General features: G+C 37.8%; 1 protein-coding gene across 1 annotated transcript; it reads left to right on the plus strand.

The window, feature by feature from the left end:
• The first annotated feature begins 1,280 nt into the window (after positions 1–1,280).
• Positions 1,281–19,959, plus strand: plekho1a (pleckstrin homology domain containing, family O member 1a). Its single transcript, XM_067425362.1, has 6 exons — positions 1,281–1,634; positions 3,137–3,283; positions 10,463–10,603; positions 11,998–12,102; positions 14,407–14,508; positions 16,272–19,959. Exons 1-6 carry the CDS (start codon positions 1,608–1,610, stop codon positions 17,382–17,384), a joined length of 1,635 nt encoding a protein of 544 aa, XP_067281463.1. The 5' UTR covers positions 1,281–1,607; the 3' UTR covers positions 17,385–19,959.
• The last annotated feature ends 6,495 nt before the right edge of the window (positions 19,960–26,454 follow it).

Raw genomic sequence — 26,454 nt, forward strand, 5'->3', positions numbered from 1 at the left:
CTTGTTTCCCAACAGCTAACAATATATTGCCATTTTAGTTTGCAGGACAATTTAACAAAAACATGTCGAGTTATGGTCCTTATAGGGCAACTTTCCTGTGACAACTAGCCCCGGTCTCTTCAGTTGTAAATTCAAGTTAATCAGTTCTGGACAGTGTTGCGTAAGTTACTCTAAAAAAGTAATTCATTAGTTAATTTCACCAACAGTGTACTTAGATTAGCCTCCTAATTTTGATTACACTTTATTATAAGGTGTCTGTGTTACAGTGTAATTGCGCATTTATGCATAATTTATAGTTATTACTATAGTAACTACATGTAACGTGTGACAAGGAGACTGTAAAATAAAGTGGGGTACATTTACATTGTAATTATATATTTAGGGACTGAGTAGTAGCCTATAGTTAGTTAAGGTTTAGGGTTTTGGTTTAGAGTTGCATTACTATAATAAGTACATGTAACACGTAACAAGGACACTGTAAAATAAAGTGTTACTTCCTAATTACTCTCTCTAAAAAGTTTTGGATTACTTACTTTCTCAACCTTGACCTTTTAAACAAGGACAGACATAAAACGGCACATTTGATTTTCTGTTTTTAAAAATATACTATACAGTTGCATAAATTATTCTTGAACTAAGGGAGTGTGTAAAAAGAGAAGGTTACATTATTAACACATTTTAAATCCAATATAGAATTGCTCTATACAATATTTAATGCAATTACATCAGATGTAACCGCATGTAACCTTATGATACCTTTTCAAGGGGAAAGTAATTAAATTAAACCTAACACTGGTTCTCTATCTATCTATCTATCTATCTATCTATCTATCTATCTATCTATCTACACTCTAAAAAATTCTGAGTAAAAAACAACCCAATGTTGGGTCAAATATGGACTAACCCAGCAGTTGGGTTGTCTTAAGCAAATATTTAACCCAACCACAGGATTAAAACTACCCAATCGCTGGGTTAAAACAACCCAATTGCTGGGTTGGTCCATATTTGACCCAACATTGGGTTAAAACAACCCAGTATTTTTAGAGTGTATCTATCTATCTATCTATCTATCTATCTATCTATCTATCTATCTATCTATCTATCTATCTATCTATCTATCTATCTATCTATCTATCTATCTAAATAAAATACATATTCTTAAAATCATTGGGTTACACACACAACAAACACACTGCAATAATGATTATCATGTAAAGAACCGTTGCTGTACGCTGATATGCAGTGTGTTCAGGCTGATGAGTGAAGCAGATGAAAGCCTCTGAAGCTCAATATGCAGCGTGACATCACACCGACAGCTGTGCTCGTTCAATAGATGGAGCAGTCGAGCTCTATAAACGGGAAAATCCGTTTCGGTGAGAAGCACAGCAGCTCAGGGACTCTCCCAAGCCAATGGAGAGCCTGTGCCCGCGGTTTGCAAATCATCAATGTAGAGACTGTCAGTCCATCAGTCCTGAGAGCCAGCAGCTCGTGCCATTCACAACACCTGCAAGCGCCAGACTCACATCACAGGAGAAACTACACCTCCGTTTCTTCTCGAAAGGGACAAATCGCGGAATATACGACGGAAAATACATTTTGTGAACAGCATGAAGAAAAGCCATTTGGTCAAAAGGGTGAGATTTTAATAGTGAGACTCTGGTGATGTGTAAAGGCTAATATTAGGCTAATGAATTAAGTTGTATTGAAAAGTGACTGAATTTAAATATAATTTGCTTTTATTGTGTAGGCATAATTTGTGTGGAAATAATTTAACAATGACTCCTTTGTTATGAAGCGCCGAATGTGTTCGTTACGCTAATTCTTCATTATGCTAGTCGCTCGAATAATGAACATGTTTTATTGTCTATTTAACAGAATTTTTAATTGACCACACCCTTAATTGACCAACTGTAAACGTTTTGCGATATATTTTTAGGGTGCAGTGTGTCAGGCTGAAGTAACACTAGTTGGGTTTCATTAGTTTACAAACTAAGAAGCTTCTACAGCATTTCTTAATAATTTCAACAATTACCAATACGTTATTAAAATCAAATATTGTAGGCCTATTTGTTAACAATAGAAAGTAACATGAACAATGAACAGCTATATTTTATTAACCAACATTAACAAAGATGAATAAATACTGTAACAAATAGCCTATTGCTTATTGTTAATTCATGTTAATTAATATGCATTAACTAATGTTAACAAATGACACCTTTATTATTAACGAATGCATTAATAGTAAGTAATCCAATACTGACTAGTAGCCTATATTTTACAAATTACTATTAGGCTACTATCCTTCTTATTCCAGTGGTGACCATCTTATTTAATTAGACATTATGGCTCAGTTACTAGTAATTTAGTTATCGCTTAGATATGACACTTGTGGTCATTCCAATTTAACTAGTAACATTTTACAATAGTTTTACTTGTCATATGACTGCAAAGGGTTAAATTAAAAATCTTTACAATTATATTAAAAATGTTCATAAAATGTTGGTAACTTTATAATAAGGTGTAATTGTTAACTACATTTAACATGAAATAACAATGAAAATGATAAATTTTAGCTGATGTATCATTTACTACCTTTTTTTAAGCTCAAAAGTTATTTGTTAACGTTAGTTATTGCACTGTGAACTAGCATGAACATTTTTACAAACTATCTTTAATAAAGGTTAATAAACGCTGTAAAAGGATTAACCGTAAATATATATTGCCTATTGTTAGCTCATTTTAGTTAATGCATTAACTAATGTTAACAAATGAGACCTTATTGTAAAATGATATATAGCATTTATAACATAAATATAACATAACATTTTTATATATACGTTAGTATCTAATATATAGCTACTACCAAAATTACATCATAACTAATAAACATTTTGAATACTTCAAATAGACACATATACTAGGAGGAATTACTAATACCAATACCAGTAAAAAGATATTAAGTCACTATTGGATAATGTACTAATGGTTATAAAATAAGTACTTGTAAGCGATATGGAATAAACGTTATGATGGGTGGCTTGGCATAGTGTAGTGTGACAGAGATCTGTTTGAACTTAAATACTATTATGTAAGACGGACGACACACTAACCGGGCCACCGTTGACACACTCAGGGTCTTCAGGATGCTAACCAGCCGTCAACCCAACCAGACAAAGTAGGCTGGATCCGCAGGTTCAACGGCAAAGGAATATTCAGGGAACTATGGCGAAACCGCTTTGTGATGCTTAAAGGAGATCATCTGTACATCTTTGAAAAAGAGGTGAGTTATGAAGACAGATTTTTTCCTATGAAAAATACATTTCATGCTCAATTAAAAAACTGCAGGACATTTCCTAATGTATAAATTAACTTTCTAAAGGTATATCATCATGTCATCTACTCATGTATGTAACCAGGGCTTGACTTGAACTCTTTTGCTCATCAGTCACTGTGGCTAAAGGTTTTCCAAAGTTACTAGCCACTCCGCATTTTCACTGGCCACAATTCTGACATTGATACCTCTGGGAAAAACTGCCATAAAGATATTTTTAATATTATCTCATAATTTAGCAGCAGGGATATTAGGCTTCTGTCACTTTAAGACCTGATGCACAGATCCATTATACTGTTACACATGCGGTTTCTTTTTCAACTGTTTACGTTCACTTAAAACCGAACTGCCTGTGTCTACGTGAATACTCACCAAGACCGGCATTGTGACATTATTTTGTATGTATTTGACAGTTTAAGCACAATAAGTGTCAAAAAAGAACAAAGTGTAGTGCTGAGAGGCGGCTTTATGTGCGCGTGTGAGCGCAAAATCTGCGGGAATGAAAAAAATTATGTGAAATACACGCAATTCCCACGTAAAAATTCAAGCTCTGTAACCAACAATATTCATCCGGAGCAAATGAAGCAGACAGGTTTGTGTGACTTGCTGTCGGAGAGATGAGAACGAGAGAAAGCGCAGTTAGTATTGTATATCTGTTCTGCAGAAAATGAGTATTGGAAGCATTTCAGGTAGTGATATGTATCGAAAAATCTATATTTCTGACAACACTACATTGCACTTGGTTTATTATTTCACATGCCTTTATAAAAGACTACAGTTGAAAATATATACATGTTACCCACTCAGATTTTGACAGAGAATATAGTGAGTTATGAATAGGAGTAATGAATGTTTGCCAAAACCTCCTGCCCTTGATATTAAGGACACACTCTTGCAACACCAAAGTAATCCTTTTTGACAAGCTATAATTTTCTAAAGGGTATTATATAAACACTGAAAATTGAAACCCAATTGTGTCCCCAGACAACAAGCAGCATGTGTACCTGGTTAGTGGTGGCTACAATCAATATTTCCCTGTGTCATGGATTTTGTGTCAGTACCACTACCAAAGATCCCTAAAGCTTCTGAAAGTTGCTTACAAATATTCAGTGTAATTCAATTACTGGTTCGATGTAGGAGCAACAAATCTTTACAATTGAATCATTTGCTCACTTGACGCGCGTGTGGAGGCACAGCTGTAATTTTCATGGAAGTGTAGCAGCTTGTTTCTGTCACAGCCTGTAGGCTTTCATCACTTTCACAGAGCCATCAGATAACAGCATATCATCATGAAACTGTACCCTGGCCTGGTTTTTCCTCATTAAAGCGAAGTACATTGTTTTTAGAATTGAGAAAGCCGTTGCACACACTCATTCACACGTTGTTATTTACATGAAAAGAGTCAAAGCCCAGCTGCACATCTCTCGCTCCCTGGAGATATTCAGGCCTTTAAATCCAGCGTCACGCCATCATGATAAGAAACCCTTGTTAACAAACCACATACGGCATCTAAATGAAGTGTTACAGAATTTGCATCAGTGCGTTTGGATATGTCAGTGACACAAATAAAAACCAGATAAGCTTTTCAAGTTCACCATGAACAGAAGCATTAATGGGACTCCTCTAAGATCTTTAGTCTAAACGGTTTAAAAAAAATGTTGTACTGTACTCTGTAGACTTACTTTACTGTAGTCTTTTTGCTTGTTTGTTTGTTAGTAAGTAATCCAGTACTGACTAGTAGCCTATCTTGTACAATTTTCTATTAGGCTGCTATGGTTAAATAATACATTGATTTACATGTAGGTCTCGAGTACACGCACAATGCAGGTGATGTTACAGTGAAGCAGAATGAGTGTGGATGTGTCCTATTTATGTGGTGAATTATTCAAACATGAACTTTACAGAGACCGAACACATGGACATAAAATGGGCCTGCTGACACTGATGTAGATGGCAACATAAAAAATTAAATAATTTATCTTAATATATTACTTATGCATTTTATAAATTTGAAAAATGATTACTTTTATTTTAACCCTCTGGTCCTCTTTGGTCAAAAATGACCGAAACATTTTATGTTTTGAAATTTTAAATTTATTTGGTTCAGCAAAATAGGATGACACTTGGCGACTTTTGTTGCATTAGGTATGTGAACACACAAAAAAATCATGGAGATGTTTCGGTTATGGTAAAGGGTTGTAAAAAAATAGTCACACTTGTCTCCTTCGCAAGGCTGTCAAAAATGGTCGTCATTGGAAATGAATGGGAAATACGCAAAAACTCAAGGAATCTTTTGGCGATACAAACCAAAAATCAGCCATGAACCAGAAAAAAAGTGCATAGCAATGTAGGGGTGACACTCTTAAATATCAAGAGTGCAAAATAGACACAAACATACGGGCAGAAGTCACATCTGCGGTGACTAGCGAGGGTTTATGATGTCACCTACCCGGGAAAAAGCTCATTGTAGTCCAAACCGGCCGCTTTTGTAGGCAATAAACTGTCGTAACTTTAAAAGACAATATGTAAATTTGCATTGAACTTTCAGCGCTGTAACTTTGCAGATACTGTTTATGCTCAAGCAGCGACATTACACACTAACTAAAGTTCAAAAAGTGAAATCACATGCAACCATCCCCTTTAAACCCCTTTATTTTTAGAAAATGAAGAACAAAGAATGTATATCCAGTATACTTTACTTTTTAATTATTTTATGATTTTATAACATTACATATTATATTGTTATATTATAATGCCATTATATTTTGCGCAGGGAATTAGCTTATTTTGCAGTAAACAAAAAACCCTGACAAAGTCACTGCTAAATAAATACCTATAAATATTGAGGTATGCCGCCATGTTTCTCACGGTCACGCCCCCAAAAATGTAAACATCAAGGCTTAAAGAAAATCCAGAGCTTCCCACTCGTATTTACGACTTTGTGGAGACGTTCAAGGTGTACATTTGATCTTTTCAACATGACTGCACCATTATTCTCTATATCAGTGTCAGTGTTTCTGAACTCCCTGAAACGCCTCCATTGTAGTCTTGAGTTTTGGGGTGAGTGTGTTGAACTTCCCAGGTATGGAAAGGACGGTACATTCCCCAATCAAAGAGGTTGACCAATCACAACACTCAAAGTCCAGCCGACCAATCAGAGCACATTGTGCCTTTCAGAAGGTGGAGCTTCATGGAGATAGGAACTAAACAGAGCGTTACTGACAGACTGGGAAGAGAGGAGCTGCAACAATGGAGAATATGTGAAAGATAATGTTTTTTAAACACTGAAACATGAACCTATTCTGGTAGAATCAAAAACAAAATCATTTGTCAAAGGGCATAAAAGCTCCTTGATAATTATACAATCTATGCTCATAGTAATTTAATCTTGAATCGTTAATTTTCCCTTCAACACTGCTTAAATTCCCAAAAATATTTTGGTTTGGCATACATGACATTATTTTCACAAGATTCCCCAGGGACTCACAAATTAAAGTCGTCAATGAATTCGCAAATTTAACATTCTGTGTACCCATCTTCTATCCCTGTGAATCATCTGACCATGCAGTCAGGCAAGAGAAAGGTTATTTTTACATCGGACCACAATGTCAGCAGGTTGCATCAGTCGGAGTATGTGCACTACAGGTCTGTCCTCTGGTGATCGCTGCCTTCAGGCTCGGTGTATAGTTATCTGCGGCTGTCTTAGTACCGATAGCTTTATGCACCGCTGCACTTGACTTTGCTTCAGTGCTCAAGGTAGTCCTGTTCTTGCCAGAATTATGTCACTTGACATAACTATTCAATTGATCTCACTCATGTAACACAGTGAGACACACCTCATGCAACTCTAGGCGTAAAGCCTGCGATCCTTTCTGATTCCCAAGTGGATTATTTGAAGTTTATACATGTAGACAGCTGAGCATCTATAAAGGTGTTCAAAATGCTTCTTTTTGAGCTCCCTCTATACATCTGGTGTAAATAATTGATGTTCTAGTCTAGTATTCACTGTATTTAGGGTGATTGTTCATGGTTGATAGTGCATCATGTGTCCAAACTGATCATATGTAAACATGTATTTAATATTTCCTCATAAACAATGCAGGTTCACAGTGTCTAGTGATAATCAGTTGTGATATTTAACTTTGTATAAAACTCATCTTTTTGGCAGAGGAAACGGCTGTGATGGTGTTTATTTGAATTATGTCTATTTTAGGACAATTGGTCAACCTCTAAATAATGCAGTCAACCAGATTACGGAGCACACTGAACACGTGATTCAAGGGGATTCTGCAAATCTATTTTCTGCCTTTAATTCCAGCCTGTTCGTAGAGGTAAAACTGGGCAAGTAATGGCAGTATTCACATCATGTTTACTACACGCACAGTCCTTACATCTTGAGACGGATTTTACGGTCGTATGGCTCCAAGCAAAGCCAGGTCTAGCTTTATAAACTACCATTTCACGATCCCTTGAAAGCCAGCTCTGTTCTGAAATCCGTGGGATATGTATTATTCATAAGGAGTACTCTTTATGAAGGCCGCGTTTTAGTCCTTACATCTTGTTGTGGATGGAGTTACCTCCATCAGATTGAAGATGGTGGGTTATTTTTGGAGGTGGTTAATCCAGAGATCAGGATGGCCCCCTGCCGGGAACGTGCTGTGCCAACAGTGGGGGAGTGAAATATTGATGTGGTGAAGAGAGGCCAGGCTCTTTTCCTCCAGGGGTCTTTTGCCCCATATTAGCATCACTAGTACGCCCTTTCTCAGAGTGTGTGCTCACTCACATGTAAATGTGTGACCCCAGGAGGCCATCCGGAGGCATCCGGTAACACAGATTACCTTTAGCCATATGTGGCATAGGAGGGATTTTACCTAAATGCTGCTATTTATCGTAAAACTGCTTGTGAGCGGTCTTTGCTGAACGTGACCTAAATTAAGGGTGAATATTGTAGAGTCATAGATGTTATGAGCAGGCTGGTTTGCTTGTGCTCTGTGATCACGGATCACTTTGATCTTTTTTACTTTAATCTCAAACTCACTGACAGATTCCTTTGTTGCGCATGTTGCATGTACGGTAATCATGCAGAACTCTGACCCAAAATGTCTACATTTCTCCTTTTTGGTCTGTGAGACATTACATGCACGTGTTCATCTCAGCAGAAACCCTTGTGACCCTCATTGTGGCCTTCTGGGATTTAATGTCCCCTTGTGGGCTTTTCCCTCACAGGCTCATTGAAATGTACCTCTTTTCCACCACAGTCAGCTATAATGATGACTGACCTGTCTTAAAATTAGGCATTTCTACAGATGGGTCACTGGCTGAATGATTAGGGGAGGGGCTGAACTAACTGAAAACCGTTTGGAACATCTGTCTTGATTTCTGATGGGAAAGAACACTGAACCAGGCTTGGTTATATAATGTGTGAGGTTTGCGCTGTTTCATGTGAAGCATTACCAAAAATGTATGTACTTAAGCCTCATAATTCACATTGTGAGATATAAAGTTACATTTTGAGGTTCAATATAACACTGTGAGATATACACTAGTCACATAAGTCACATTACAAAATGTTAAACCACCATTACATGATATAAATTGGCAGTTATGCACTCAAAAAAAATGTTTAAGGCTTTTTCAAGATTTAGGCATTTCAGGTAACAGTAAAATTCCATCAAATTGAATTGAATAATCTTTACTAGGGCCGGGACTCGATTAAACAAAATTAATCTAATTAATTAATTAGAGGCTTTGTAATTAATTAATCGAAATGAATCGCATTAATTGCATATAAATATTTGACCTGAGAACAATGAGAAGTAATTTTTCACATGGATTTTTAGTATACCATTGAATAAATACTGAATACATAAGCTTAATCAACAAAATATAGTTTATTTATTTCAGTCCAGCAGACCAGTGCAATGTTTGCCATTAAGTGTAGCAAAAGCATATTTGTGATATTTGAGGCTCGATGTGCTGCGATGAAGCAAATTCCTTGTTGTATAGCTTGCACACAACCATGCTCTTGTCGACGCTTCCATCCTTTCGTTTTTTAAAACAAAATTTCCCATCACGGCCAAGCAAAGCGGTCTCATCAGCTTCTGTGCTGATGTTCACTATGGTTTGTTGTTGTCGTGACTCCGGAGCGCTAGTTGGTGCTCCAGTATAATCGGTCCGTTGAAACTCATTCATTGAAAAACGTTCCGCGGTGCAAAAATAAGTGTGGTTAAAATTATGTTGTTGTTTTTTTTTGCGTAATTAATTAACGCGTTAAAGTCCCGTAATTAATTAATCTTAAATAATGCTTTAAAGTCCCGGCCCTAATCTTTACAAATTAAGAGCTTAATAAAAACAAGGAACAATGGAACAAGGAAATTGACTATTTAGTTTATGTTATTCGTATTTATAACTTAAATCTTTTATGTTTAAATTCAAGTTTAAGATTTATACAATTTATACAAGCTCAATTTTTTTTTACTTATTTAAAATTCTAAATTCATAATATGCAAGGACTATTCAACTCAAATTGATGGAATTTTACTATTTAATGAAATGCGTAAATCTTGAGTGTATTCTATGCAAGTAAAAAAATGTATTCCTCATAATTGCTCTTATTTGTAACTAATTTCAATTATATCTGACAATTGCTACTGTCACTAAAAAAGTCTTTTTTCAGGATTTATGCATTTCGATTAATATTAAAATGTAATGAAATTTGATGGGATTTAACTATAAATTGAAATGCATGAATCTTGTAAAAAGGCTTACATTGTTTTGAGTGACTGCAGAATTGAATATTACACAAAATATACTGTATTGTATACAGCTTTATTTTTGATTTGTGTTGTTCATATATCCTTAAAAAGGGTACAGATGTTTTTGTAACTTTTTGTTAAAATAAACACTGGTGATTTTGCTCCATGTTCTGACGGCATGGACTGTGTTCTGTTGAACGTTAATTATCGCTGTCCTTCAAGCTAAGATCAATATGTCCCACCATGAATCACTGTTGTCGGCACAGTTGGCTGCTGATAATTTCAATTAATGTTATTGTATATAGCTTCAGGCCTGTGTGCGTGTGTGTGTGTGTGTGTGTGTGTGTGCTAATGCTGCTGCTCTTGTGTTCAGATGAAGAATGATGGGAAGACTCATGAAGTGTTTGACCTGGCACAGTATGAGCGCTCGGAGGAACTGCGAAAAGCCAAAAGCCACAGCAAGAAGGACCACAGTAAATTTACCCTGCTCCGCTGCCAACACCCTGGGAACAAGGTAAGAATTCAATATTTTGACTTTATGGATAAATTCATATTGTGCCTGTTTTTTCTACAAAGAGGATTGATTTGAATAATTTTTTAGGGTGTGTTCGCGATATGATACGATACATGGCTCGCAATACCGCTAATATCATGATACAGGAATTCTGTGATAATTGATAGACAATCTTATAATGATACATCACGATATCTGTCTAACAATGAGAACAAAATGCCTGTGAAAAAAGGCTTAGTACAGGTTCTCTCTTTATTCAAGGACAAGCTGCTAGAAAACAGCAAAAAAAGTTTATCTGTAAATTAAATGTAACCTTTTATTGCACTTTGTACGATAAATTGTATAAAAGCTGAAGTGGGTCCAGACTGGTCCGTTCACGTTGAGCACCACTTCGAGGAGCCATGACGTAGAGAACTGCTTTAAAACGGCTTATTTTATTAACTAAATATCGATATATAGGAGCCAACATATCGATTCTCGTATTGCATGGAGAAGGACAACAATATAATATGGCCCAATCGCTATATTATCCCACTCCTAGTTCACACTTTGTAGGTTAGGTTCGAATAACCTTTTTTTTTTTTCTGGTTATTTTTATATTTTATTTGTCCCAGAGAAAGAATGACAAGCCCTTGGCTTCGGCTACAGACAGCGCTGTATTCTCCTTTTTTCTTTTTTTTTTATTCGAATCCTAGGTTCGAATAACCTGGACCAAAAGAACCAAGAGAACAGAACTACAAATATGAACACACCCCCTTAATCTTTATTTCTTACTTTATTACACAATAATCAGAAAAACATTCTGTTTTCATCCAATATCAGAGTATTTTTGATGAAAATGTAAAGGGGTTATATCAATCATAGGGCCAGGTTTACAAAGCAGGGCAAATTAAATGGAAGTGGAGAGTTCTGATTAAGTTCAAATTAAAGACACATACACAACCGAATTTCCATTATGACCAACACAATCTACCAAGAGCAGTGATAATTATCGCTAAATAATACCACAAACACCAGTAAATTGACAAGCACAATCCTTAATAAATCATCTTGCGTGATTCATTAAACACTCTCCTCCCAAACATGTCTGAAAGGGAAACTCCTGCAAATGCAATAAGTTCAGCCGCAAAAATAATCCTGTCCACATCTTCTCATTTTTCACTGCCTGCTTTTAGTCAATCCTGACAGTAGTTTTGTAACAATGACAGAGGGTTTGCGCTGGTATAAGCTGTTAATAAATCTGCCCCATAATGTCCCGAACATGAAGATTTTGCAATAAGAAATTGATTTCTTGATTTTAAAAAATTTGGAGAAAATTGTAAAATCTGTGGGGGGTTTTCAAAGACCCTTAAAATGCATGTTTAAAAACTGTAACAGTGCTTTTTCTCCATTAGAGCCCCAATCTTGTATTTCTGGCCGTGAGTCCAGAGGAGAAGGAATCTTGGATCAATGTTTTAAACACAGCGATTACCAGAGCAAAGAATCGTGTGCTGGATGAGGTGAGCACAGACATCTCATGTACTCTTTATTTGTTCCTTGTAATGCTCATCTTTTAGCTTTCCACTCCCACATTCTTTCTGTATATATTTCTTTCTCTTTCAAATTCTAGTGCTAACTTTCTTCCATCTCACTTTTAGATTTTCTATCTTCTAGTCATTTGGTTTTTGAACTTTTAGCATACTGGAAATGCTTTGTGTAATTATTTTACAAAAGCACCCTGAAAAACAATGAATATAGAAATTTTGGTTGACATACCTATGAAAAACATTTAGGCTAAGAACTGGAAAGCCAGCCAACATCACAATATTCCTAATAATAGCATATGCAAAATAAAGAGGCGTGGAGTGAATAACCGGCTCTCTCTTCCACCCTCAATACCACGACTGAGGTGAGACCATTGAGCAAAGCACCAAACCCCCAACTGCTCCCTGGACGCCGCAGCAATATGGCTGCCCACTGCTCTGGGTGTGTGTTCACGGTGTGTGCATTTGGATGTTTTAAATGCAGAGCACAAATTACAAGTATGGGTCACCATACAATGGACAGTGCAATGGACGAAATTATGTTTCAATGTTTTGCTCTCTGCAGAGATCTTTAAAGGGTTAGTTCACCCAAAAATGAAAATTCTCTTATTAATTACTTTCCCTAATGCCATTAGACACCCGTAAGACCTCCTTTCATCTTCGACGGCTCAGAAAGGCCTTCATTGACACCAATGTCATTTTCTCTCTCAAGACCCATAAAGGCACTAAAGACGTCGCTACAAAGCCCATCTCAATACAGCGGCTCTACAATCATTTTATGAAGCGACGAGAATAGTTTTGTGCACAAAAAAAGTAAATAACGACTTATATAGTGATGGGCCGAATTCAAAACAATGTTTCGAATGGTTATGAATCAGCGTATCGATTCATGATTTGGATCGCGTGTCAAACTGCCAAAATGTCACGTGAGATTGGCGATCCGACGTATGAATCGATATGCTAATTCATAATCATGAATTTTTTTAATTCATAAAAAAAAAAAATCTGAATTCTCCCTATCATACAGTGAGGCCAGCAGGGGGTGCTCACCCTGTGGTCTGTGTGGGTCCTAACGCCTCAGTATAGTGATGGGGACACTATACTGTCAAAGAGCACCGTCCTTCGGATGAGACGTTAAAAACCGAGGTCCCGACTCTCTGTGGTCATTAAAAATCCCATGGCACTTCTCGTAAAAGAGTAGGGGTGTACCCCGGTGTCCTGGCCAAATTCCCTTGATTGTCCCCTACCAATCATGGCCTCCTAATAATCCCCATCCACTGAATTGGCTGTATCACCCTCTCTCCTCTCCACCTTTCGCTGGTGTGTGGTGAGCGCACTGGCGCCGTTGTACTGTGGCTGCCGTCGCATCATCCAAGTGGAGCTGCACACTGGTGGTGGTTGAGGAGAGACCCCTGAAATGAGTGTTAAGCGCTTTGGGTACATTTGAGTAGTACATTTGAAAGCGCTATATAAATGCCTCATTCATTCATTCATTCATACAAGTCGTTATTTAGTTTTTTTGCGCACAAAAACTATTCTCGTCCAATCCAATTTGATCGCTTACATGGCAGACACAAATGCACCCATCCAAATCATATCGGATTTATTGCACATATGAGTGAGGCCTGAATCCGATCTGAGGATATTGGAATTTATGCACTTTTTCCCTGCTTACACGTTCACGTCATATCCGAACTGTGCCACATGATAGGGAAAAATCGGAATGGGTCACATGAACCATGCAGTGTAAATGGGGCCTTTGAGTTTGTTATTAGTGTGTTGAAACTCACGGTTATGTTAAGGGGTGGGACATTTCCCAAACATGCTTGAAGCGGTTGACCAATTACAACACATTGGTCCAGCCGACCAATCAGAGCACTATACAGCGTTTTTGTACGTTGAAGAATGAAAACCTATTCTGGACTGGTAGAGCCCCACAACAAAATCAAGACTTGTATCTAATAGCAATTAACAGCAACAACTTTATATGGAGAAAAAGATTTCACACAGTCTTGATTCCACTTGTAAAATAACTGCATTACATGTAACCAGAAACCCACTTGTATGACGTTAACATAATTTGCATAAGACACCTTCTATTTATAAATCTGCAAATTCATTTTCACACTAACAACTTCTGGATTAAACTGAGATGAATGTGAGATTAATTAACGCTTCACGTCATATAGGCATTTTGTGTTTTGTAAATTAGAACCCATATGAGGTTTTTGAAAATGACTGTGCTAATATAATAATGTTGTGTTTGATTTTCCTCTGCAGGTGACGATTGAGGAGGAGAGTCTTCTGGCTCATCCTACACGCGATCGGGCCAAGATCCCACTCGGGCGGCGTTTGCCCACGCGCGGTCATCTCATGGCTGTGGTGGGTGGCATCCTTGTTTTGACTTTGATTTCGAAGACTGTTGTTGTTAGTCTATTCATACTGACTTCATGGCATTTGGTGGTTGTTTGGAGCAATGATGAAACTTATATGCAACTATTTATAATCTGACTGCATAACAGAGAGGTAGTGTTGTCAAGAAAACTTTGTTGAAACTTTGCTGTTTAAAAGCTACACTCAGTATTCTTTCCTCAATTAAAAAGTTTGAGAACACTTTAATATGGTGAACACATTCACTATTAACTATGACCTTTAACTCAAACTCCTAATTACTGCTTATTAATAGTTAGTAAGTTAGTAGTTAAGTTTAGGTATTTGGTAGGGATGTAGAATATTATCAAGCAGAATAAGGCATTAATATGTGCTTTTTGAGTACTAATAAACAGCCAATATCCCTGTAATATGCATGCTAATAAGCAACTAGTTAAAAGCGATTAGCTAGTATTATTTGGACCTTAAAATAAAGGGTTACCAAAAGTTTTACACACAAATAATAGTATAAGATGGGGGCAAGATGTCCCCCTAGTAAAATGTCAACCCCACCTTTTATTTTTCAATCTCATCTAAACATAATTATTGAATGGTTATGCTTTTAATAATTTCCACTTTTTATTTGAACATCAACAATTGTGAGAAGTTTTTCTTCTGAACAGTTTTTAGGTTATCATTTGATAATAGTGATCTTTGAATGTACTTTGAATTTATCTGTCATTTCGCAACTTAAAAGCATGGGGTCAGTAAGATTTTTTTTAAAGAATTTATTTCCACAAAAATTTTCAACATTGATAAAAAATCATCATATTAGAATGACTTCTGAAAGATCATATGACACTGAAGACTGGAGTAATGATGCCATCACATGAATAAAATACATTAAAATGTATTAAAATGTATTTAAAAACTATTTTTGATCAATAAATGCAGCCTGTATGTAGCCTGACAAGCCAGACCCACATCAAGATGTTTGGTCTGGAAACTCACCATTGACAGCGCAATCCGAGGGGCGGGATAAACGCTTGTCTTTCAAACTCCCTCTGCACGCGATAGGATAGCGCTACAACCAACCAGAGCAACGAAGGTGAAGCAGAGCTCCTTGATAGATTAAACATTCGCCGTATCCGGTCGGCTAAACTCCGAACACATCTTCCCTTTTTAAGAATGACTTCAGTGCCGTTCTTTGTTCTTTTCTCAGAGAAAAGCTCAACTCCAAGTCTTTCAGAGTCACGGTCAAAGCTGATTCGAAAGACCGCCGTTCGCCAGTTTCTGTGTTTACTAGAAGCACGCAAACGCAACTCGGCCGTCATCATTATGGCCCCGCCCACCGGCTCTATACACAATGTGATTGGTCCGGCAAGAGTTAGGCGATTACAGTTCAGAAGGGTATTGAGAGTTCCTAGACGACACTCGCAGGCAGATTAGATTTGCTGCTGCTAGGGTGCGTCTAGATTTCTAGGCTAGTCTGTATGAGCAAGTCATTAAAAGCCGTACTGACTTTACAAAAGTAGTGTATTTTTAGAAAAATTTGGTTCAATATTTTCAAGCTTTGGAATAAATAATTAAAATTATATCAGAAGCATTTTACATATTGAGATCACATGACCACCTGAATACTGCTCACTTAACATTGGTGCATTTCTTTGAGGGTGTTGGCAACCGATGATGCTGCATTCATGCTGCCTGGTGTCAAGATACTGGCATATCCAGCAGAAAAACATAAAACGGTATTTAATGTTTTCTTGTTGTAGGGCTCTGCCTCCTCTGATGGAATGCTGATGCTGGACTTGGTGAATGAAGAAGATGTCGGCATGCTCGATGACGATCAGGATGAATGGTTGAAGGACCATCGGGTCAGCCTGGATAAACTGGCTCATGGCCGCCGTCGCGCTGGCACCGATGCGTCCATGCTGCCGTCCTCCATTACAGAGGCCAAGGTGAAAACCAGCAGCTTACCACGCAAGTCCGAGTTCTCCTGGAGCCATGAAAACCAGTCTCGCACACCTCAAAGTGAGAAGAAGTTAGCTCAGGGCCGTAACCGATGTGCTTCCATGGATGACGCTCTGTCTCGAGGAGAGCGAAAACCAAAGAGGAAGAATGGACCCCAGGCGACGCTGGCCCAGAGTCCCACAGGCCACCTGCAGGATCTGATCAGCCAGCGGCTGCAGAGGACTCAAGAGCTGCTCGCTGAGATTCAGGAACAGGAACCCAATCGGAGCAGGATGGGATCTTACGCCTACCTGAAAGGCATCGACTCCCCCCGTCTCCGCCATCTCAAGGGCTCCGACTCGCCACACTCCAAGGGCTCAAGTTCGCATAGTTCCCCTCACAGCAAAGGCGCAAACTCTCCCTCAGTGAGGGCGAAAGATTCACCTGGTTCCAAAAGGAAAGAATCGCCACACGTGAAATCAAAAGACTCGCCTCGTTTTAAGTCGTCCAAATTCCCTGATTCCAAAAACGCACTTCGCTCGAAGAGCGTCGACTCACCTGATTCAAAAGAATCAAGTTCACCCCAGATGAAATGCATCGATCTGACCCACATCAAAGGCTCAGACTCGCCTCTGTCCACTGGCTCAAACTCGCCCCATATGAAGTCGACAGACCCTGCTTTTTTTCGAATCACTTACTCGCCCCATTTCAAAAGCATTAGGGGTAATGATTCTCCTCTCAGTGAGGCTTTGGACTGGGACAGCAGGAGGGCGGCAGCCGAACGGCTCTTACAAGAGGCCATTTCCTCCTGGCGAGAAGCTAGAGAGGTTTTGGCTGAGGTAAAGGAGCTGCAAGCCAGACAGCAGCGGGCAGAGCACAGTAAAACTAGAACACCCACAACACCCTCACAGAACCGCAAACAGAAAAGCCCATGACCAAACCTTTAGTCAGTCATAATGCCTTCTAAGACACGTGAGCTTTTACAATGAATGCAAGGAAGGAGAACAATAGGTGGAACCATCAGTGTTCTGTTTTATCTCACACTCTATTGTTTATATATTACCGTTGTTCCTCTGACACCTCAACCCTTTGTCTTTGCACTTTGAACTTCTGTATTTTTACTTGTGGATCCACTTTAAAGGCTGTAGTACTTCTGTTGGCATTGGTAATGTGTAATGTTTCTCATCATGATTAAAGTGGTGTATGGTTCACTCACTTTTTAAAAAAATAGCTCAGGTGAAAAAACTGTCAAGTCTATCATGCTCCTCAATATCAGGTGGATCAAAATCATAATTTGCATTACAAAAGATATTTGTAGAATCCCCACCACCACCACCAAATGACTAAAGACAAACAATTTTTGAAATAAAATGCTTTTTCATGCTATACCTTAGTTTTTTTTGACAAACTTTGACAGACAAATTTTACAGTTCACACGCTATCGATTCGATAATGTATTTGATTAATTTAGTACATTTGATCTATTCTTAGATATAGAAATAAATAGTTTAAGTAAAATGAACTGGGCAGTATTTCAGAACGAGTCACTTTGTCTTTAACTATTTATTGAGAGAATTGACTCATAATTCCTAATCGATTTAGGAATCGAGCTATAGTCATTTTCTGATTCACAAATGAGCCAGCCCGTTCACACCAAGGGCGAAAACTATAAATAATAATGATAAAAATCTTAAGATCTTTCTCAATATTAAAGAATAGCAGAGTTCACACCGATAACGATAACGGCACAGAGAAACGATAACGAATCACTTCAGAACTATTTCATCCGGCGGATAAACGATAAAAGATAGACAGCCAATCAGAATCCATTCTGCTCTAACAAGCTTGAGCGTTTAAAGTGACAGACAAATAATACACCGAATGATATTGTCTGCTGATGTGGACACTAATAGTTATATTGATCGTTCTTGGTGTGAACGTCCCTTGAGTCACTTGTTCGTGAATCGAATCGGTCCCTGTCTGGGGAGGCGAACTCAATAGAAATGTTTCCCGCCATTATTTAACTCAGCAAAAATATTACATATTTTCAAATTTTAATCTTGTAAACCATTGAACTGCATTTTTTTAGTGAAACCAGAAAAAAATGGAGTGATACAAAACATCAAATTAGTGTTAACTGGAACTAAATGTTCCAACATACCATTTTGATTTAATGATAATATGACAAATTATTAAATATACAGAATTAGTGAAAAAAACAAGACAAAAAAAACAGCATGATAACACTTTCTTTTTACAATCACAAAATGTGTCCACATGCCACGGAAACAGGCTCTGCTTGGAGAATCTAGCCAGTTACTGCTCTTACACTTGAATTGCATCACTCTGAGATTAATTTTTCATAAAGCAGGTTGACCCATTCATTTTAGAGGCCTGGTGTTGTTTTAAATAATTACTGTACTGAATTTAATGAAAGACTACCTATGAATGGGATACATTGTGATTTGAAGAAGCTACTTATTAACATCTTTTGGCTGTTTGGCAGAATAGCAATTATGAGGTCATAATTACAGGCCTGGTCATTGGTTACTGATATGAGCTCAAATCAGGTGGGTGAACAGAGTCAACAAATGCCCCGTCCTCAGTCAGTGCACTGTTTTGTGCCCTGAGAACTACACTAGTCTATTATTGTAGCATAAATTGCTCCACATGATTACAGTTTTTATTAGGAAACACAAGTACCCATTAGATTGTAACTGCTCTGAAAGCCCAGAGTTTTAGCCACATTAAATGACAAAATGAGCATAAATCATAGACCACTAAATTAATTATGACTGTAATCTAGGCCACAGCTATCCAGTTCAGCATGCCAGGCTTAACATGCAAAGCTTATTCACATTGCTAAACGTACGGCTAATTAAATTTGGTTTAAGGCCAAGTGAGGCAGAAATCATAGCGTACAGCTTTTAACATCATTGCTCTACCACCCACCTAGCTCATATTCCTGAACATTACAGACTTTTACTGATCAGTATAACATGATGATTATTCTGATCATGTGACAAAACTAAAATTATCATTTAAAATAACGGTTTCCAATGTAATATATTTGAAAACATTTATTCCCGTGATTGCAATTGCCATCATTTTTCTGCAGCCATTAGTGTCACATGTTTCTTCATAAATTTTTCTAATAATTTGTTGATAATAATAATTTTATAGCCAATGTATGCAGCACATACTTGACAGTAGGGCAGGAAATCTGTTCAGTGATGCATCTAATGCATTCAGATGCATCCGGTCTAAATAACAGCCTGTATACACTACACATGTACGTATTCACAGTGTACTCATATGAAGCATCACTGACACACTTTAGGGTATGATACAAAACTGAGTCATCCTCTCGGCCCAGTTCCAATCCCTGATGAATCCAGTTCTTTGTTTGGAGCTTCAAAATCTTATCATCACGATCTGTGGCATGGTGAATGCAAAAATGTTGTTATTACAGGGAAGCTAATACCATGACCTGCAGTATTCTTAACTTCATGTTGGAATATATTTATTTTCCTAGTTTTTATGCACTGTATGAATTGCATCATATAAAGCAATGCAAATGTGTGCCTCACAGGCAATTAACTGGCTAATCTAATTGAGAACTACTTAAGAAACACATTTTCTAATATGTGTGTGCTGAACTAATTCTGCTGCATGACTAGAATAAATGATTTATATTATATCCCACTCCCCTCTTTTTCTCACTTCTCACCATATTTAAAAAGCTCTTGGGCCGGTGAGGATCAGCACATTTCCTCACACACCAAAAAATAACACGACATGTAGAACGGGTATACATTTTAAGTACCGCTTTGCTTTCGCATTTATTTTTTATCGGGCTAATGCAAACATTCTTGAAGCGTCCTGAAGGGTTATTCTGTATGCAGGACTTGAACTCGAGCGGATGATCAGCAACATCTGATTCACACTGAGGCAACCGATTCATCTGGGCCAATGAGAGTGTATGGCTGTTGCTGTGTGACTCATTAGCCTCGCAGCATCTGGTTTTGCTGTGCTTCTACTGATTCAAATAGATTAATAGAGACATCCCAGAGACGTCATTCGTGGGTTTGAAGCCTGAAGCTAAATGGTATATCCTTGCTCTCCCTAAAATTTTTATTTCTGCATTGGGGGAAGGCTTAGAAAGAATGGCTGTTAAATGTGACCTATATTCACAAATAGATCAGACACAACACAGCACGGCGTGAGATTCATATGGTGTGTGTTTTTACCTTGTGCAGTTGTTAAATAGGTATGTTTGCTCTATCAGTCAAATAATTGAGGTGGCTCTGGTAAATCTAGGTAAATTTACATATTTAGGTATCAAGATAACACTAGAGCAGGGGTTTTCAAACTTTATGATGCCAAGGACCCGCAATTATAATGAACCGTTATAAGGGACCCCCTTCCTAAAATCTATCTCTATATTTTTCTTTATGAAAAAAAACAACAGTAAGTCATAGTAAGTGTAACATTATAAATACAACATTATATATACAGTTTCAAAACTTAAACTGGCTATATTTAATGTTGGATGTATAAACCTAAAGAATATTTTCAATTAAAAAAAAATTGTATTAGCAACTTTCTTAATAAATGCATGTAAACAAGCTTTCATACTGCATTAAGAATTCTCCCTTACAGCCCCAGTGAGTGAGATAAAGGGAGAAAAACTCACTATAAAAGGTACAAGACAAACATATACAATTGTGTAAAGTATACTTATGGGAAGAAAGGAGAGAAACATTTAGAAAATTAAACAGTTTATCCATTTTTGCTTTGCCTTTTTTTCGCCTGAAATTTTCTGGGGACCCCTTAGAACCTTCTGGAGGACCCCTGGGGGTCTCCGGACCCCAGTTTGAAAACTCCTGCATTAGAGGACAAACCAACATTTAACAGGCTACATTGTCATTGCCATTCTCAAAATAATTAACAATTTATAAAAAAAAATGATTTATCTGTCTACCAATTTATTGCCAGGATGAGCCTGTTGCAGATATATCACCGATATGAGCTGTGAAACTAGCGCGAATATTCACACAAAATTATGTCAAAATGCCAGTCTTGTCCAGTATCATAAGTGAAGTTCGTAATATAGGGAGGAGCTAGCACATCTAATCTTCCAATCAACAGCCAGAGTACATAAACATCTGCTTGATTACCTCTCCTCAGTCTCAGATGTTCCAGCATCCCACCACCTCCCCAAACTCCACCTTTATCTCAGGTAACGTTACCTTAATTGCCTTACATAAGCATGCCATTTAGTCACTGTGGGGGTAACATTATATCAGCTCGGGTTGAAGCGGCTCCATCGAGCCCCTCTCAGTAGACAGCCAGCCAAATTAACTTAAAGGTGCACTATGCAGCTTTTGTCCACTGGAGGGCGCCTATGCAAAACAAATGCGTAGTTTGATGACGCAAAGTGTGAGCGCAGCATCTTGGGAGATGTGGTCTTCTCATCACAGCCGGTGAAAAATAGGGCTCGGGCAGAAATCACGTTCATGCATGCGGTTATTAACGTTACTGTAGTCTAAACCAGAGCAGGACCGAGTGTTATGGACCTGAGCAAAGCTGCTGGAGCGATTTTGAGGTAATGGAGCTCTGTTTATCATAGGGCTGGACAATAATTCAATATCAATATATATCGCGATATAATTTTTTTCAATAACGGTGATATGATTTTTAAACACATTTCCGATATTTCGATATGACTGACGTTCAGGGCGCAGCCATCAGAAAGAGCAGAACACGATTGGCTTCTTGCGTGATGACGTACACCACGGACACGCTGCACGCAGCCAGTGCTCAGCAGCAGTAGTAGGCTGATAGATCCAACGCGGCACGTTTTAGCTATAAGTTTCCTCGACCGCAACACAAATGTGACTGAACGAACTTCCACAAGTAAGGAGAAATAAATAGTTGATAAGAGAAGAAAGACTAACTTTATTTAATGGCGTGGAAGTGGTTCGGCTATCTAAAGCTCTATTCGCATGGGATTAGTATTATCTAGACCTCTGTGATTTAGTAATGACTCCCACACATCTGAGTTTTGCGTGGCGCATTCGCACAGGATAAGCAAAGCCTGTGATTTTACTCGAATTTACTGACTTCTCCCGGATATGATGTCAAGACTTCGTTAGCTGTATGAAATCATAAACAGGCATCGATATCGTTTTGATTATTTTACAGTAGCCTATAAATAAATATAATTTCGTTCAGTTAGTGAACAGACGCCATAAACTGAGCTCAGACCGGCGGCAGGAATCAGATTTAATTTATCACGAGTGAGAAGCTGATATACGGCGGAAGATTCAGTTTCAAAACTAAATGTAAAAGCGCCTATTTAAACAAGATTGTCATTGTAGCCTACTATACTGTTCTGTTCTGTTTTTCATTAAGAACAGTATTGATGTTTATATTAAACACACCATTCAATCAGATTACTCCCAAATTGATTATCATTCTAAAGTGAAAGTATAATCCGCGTGGGCGCGGCTGCACGGGAATTCATAACTGTGCGCATTATGAATGCAGACTTTATTCTTCGTGAAAGATAAAGATAGAAATGCTCACAGGAAGAAAAAAAGCTTGCAAAATGATATACAATCCGCCTAATCCTGGCCAAATCACAGAGATGTCGATTCGCACGGGACTAATATTATCACAGGACCTCGGTGTTCGGCGAAATATGGGGTCATTTGCGGGGGAATTTTTACTTTAGCCTACAAATTACAGACGGCCGATTCGCACGGGATTAAGATCACAGACATTCTCTGCAATTATTACAAATCGCCAGAGGTCCCAGATAATACGAATCCCGTGCGAATGGGGCTGATATTAAACTTCAGGTTTCAGTGTGCTGCAAAATGTGCCGGAGAGGTGGGTGTAACAATCGACATAGCTGCATCAATCTAATGTCTAACAATACGATGACAAGCGTTAAAAATAATCCATGTAGACTATTTTTATGTAAGAGGCAAGTGGCACATTTGTTTTAATACTTTCCACATTTGCACACAATGTATTAACACCAATGCATTCATTCTCGTTTAAATTACCTTTCAATGCTTGTGAAAGACGGTCAGACATGGCTTCACGATAATGTATCATTTGCTCGTGTTAAAGCCTTGCAAAAAGCAGCGTGCACTCATCTCAATCAGAGCACAAATAGGCCACTGAATTTAGTCTTTTATTTATTTTTTGTGCATCAGTAGATAAAGGTCTATAGTTTTGCATAAAAGGAGAATATAGCGCTATGAATCGTTCTTCACTGAAATTTAAAACTTAAAAGAAAATGCTCAATAAACTGCGTCTGCGAAGTGAGAGTCTTATGTTTATTTGACGGTGATTTCACATTTCTCGTTCGTATAAAGGCTAAATACAAAAAAAAGGTGAACATTAATTTATTTGTACCGTTTTTATTTCTAAAATATTATATAGTTTTATAGGAGGAGGTTTCATAGACTTGGCAAATTAATTTTTCAGAAGTTTGTATACAGATATATAGTATATAGTATACAGAAATCCCTTGTGGCAGTTCTTGGTAGTTTTTCTAAAGCTTTTATATAGTTCATATCGATATCGAAATTATATCGTATCGACCAAAATTAAGAAATATATCGTGATATACATTTTGGCCATATCGCCCAGCCCTAGTTTATCATATTAGATACATTTAAGTGTGTTTAAAACGATGTTATGACTTTACTCCGTGCGTTCAGTTGTTCACACTGCTAAGAGTAAAGCGCTCCTGCCAAATAAAAGCCGAAACCGAGGGTAACGCAGATATGACGCAATTGACAGGCGACTCTCTCAAATGCAATGCTGCAACGTCCCGGTCCTTAGTGAAAATAGCAATTTTCTCACAATTTACAAATAGTTGGAAACATCTGGGATATTGTAGGTACTCAACTGAACAAAATATATAACACTGGCATAGTGGTTTTTGGATATTTTACTGCAAAAATACTACATAGTTCACCTTTAACCTAAATATCTTAAGATTATATGGGCAAACAAACTCTGTAAACAAGGTAAAGTGAACGTAAACTTAAATGTGAAATTTACCAGTCACCGCCAGCGTTTGTCATTTTCACAAGTTTCATGGCTCACAGAATATCTTGTATGAATATATTGTAATATATCAAAAGAAAGAACATACCCTCTGTTTTTTTCTAGATTCATTCATTCATTCATTTTTTTAGGTAAGTGAATTTTCCAAGTAGAGAAAATTGCGACTAACTTACGTACAGAGAGTGATGATCAAAAAAAGTCCATCAACACTTTCACAGTCCTGTAGCTCGTCCTGGGTCGACACTTCATTCAGTAACATTAGGCAGTTTTGATTTATATGCTGTTTAATGTTGATAATCGCGTTATTTATTTTACATAATGGATCTGCTTATTAAAAGCCCGCTCGTTCCTGCCTCTTCTTCACCTGAGTTTTTGATCAGATTCTGTAGGCCTACTCGTTCAGATGTGTAATAGCGCCCCCTACAGTATACCAGTGAAAACATGCCGAAGTCTTGTCAACGGCAGGGAAGCGGTCTCATAAAAGACGAAATAGCAAAAGAAAAGAAAAAAAAACAAAAAGAAAAATATTGTATTATATAAATATAGGTTTTTCCTTCTTTTCACTCACAGCTCTTGACTGCATAACGTTAATCTATATTTATACACTGAAGATTATGAAGCGATATTTTTCATTTGTTTACTATTTCTGGAGCCTACCTGAAAATCTAGTTTAGACCTAACTTACATGAAAACTTTTTTTTTTTCCAGTAGGCCTACTCATGTTCGCTCGCAAAACCTCTCCTCACATGTTTTTCCTTCATCCATGTCCCTTAGGACCTCCAACATCAACAACGTACATCAACTACGTTAAAGGGGTACTTCAGCGCTGGGAAGATGAATCTGTATTTAAACTGGGTCATCAATGCAGTAGAAATGTGAAATTATTTTTGAATTTGGTGTCTTCTAGACTGAGAAAAGACAGAAAATGTATTTTTGTCCCATGGGGATGAAAGACTACAATTCCCAGAATGCTTCGCTTCCCTGTGAGGCCATTCCCAACGCCAACAACTTCATTACTGTGACTGAGTTAGAGACACTACAATTAAAAACTGAACGTGTCTGTTCAATATAATGAGTGAGTATCACAGCACTGAGCACTAACTGCACGAGTGATGAGAGCTGAGGTAATCGCGACTACATTCGCGGCATACATTCACAACGCGAGTTCAGTCTGGCGCGCTTCAGTTCATGCCTTTGCAAGCTTAACTTTCATAGAAATGAATTTGAGAAGTTAAAAGACTTACATTGCTCACCATAGCTCCGTTTAAATGATCCTGTCTGCAAGCTGAGCTCTCCCTGCAAGCTGAGTGTGATCTCCATCCCCCAATGCCGGATTCAAAACATGCGGAAATGGCTCCCTCTGCTGGCTGTAGTCTTTAGCCTCTGGGCAAACATTCCTCCTATGATGCAAAAATCGTCATTTTGCATCATAGGAGGAATTTTTCCCGAAATAAAATGCATAAATCTCTCGTCTCAGGGAGATATGAGAGGGGAAAGCACAATAATTTGAATATTCTCCAGGGTTTCTACTGATACAAAGCCATATGCTTATCGCTGAAGTAACCCTTTAACGTTAACTTGTATTCCGATGTAGGCTACAACTTGGAACCGATTCACTATAATAAAAAGGAGTTTCCGATGTTGAATATGAAAGAGGACCTTTTAGCATGACCTAATGAATGACTAGAATGAATCAGGCTTTTCAGAGCTACAAATGTGAGAAAAAGAGAGTATGCCGATAATTGGTGAAACCCCAGTTTTTAAACAACGCATCTGTTGCATGTTGGGAATGTTTGCATGCATGGTAGGCCTATTGTCTTCCCAAAATCCAGTTAACAGCAGAAGGGCAGTTGTGGCCTAATGGTTAGAGAGTTAGAGGACTGTTGCTACTTCCTTTAAAAAAATGTGACAGTT

Source organism: Pseudorasbora parva, chromosome 19, assembly GCF_024679245.1.
Source record: "Pseudorasbora parva isolate DD20220531a chromosome 19, ASM2467924v1, whole genome shotgun sequence".
NCBI lineage: Eukaryota > Metazoa > Chordata > Actinopteri > Cypriniformes > Gobionidae > Pseudorasbora > Pseudorasbora parva.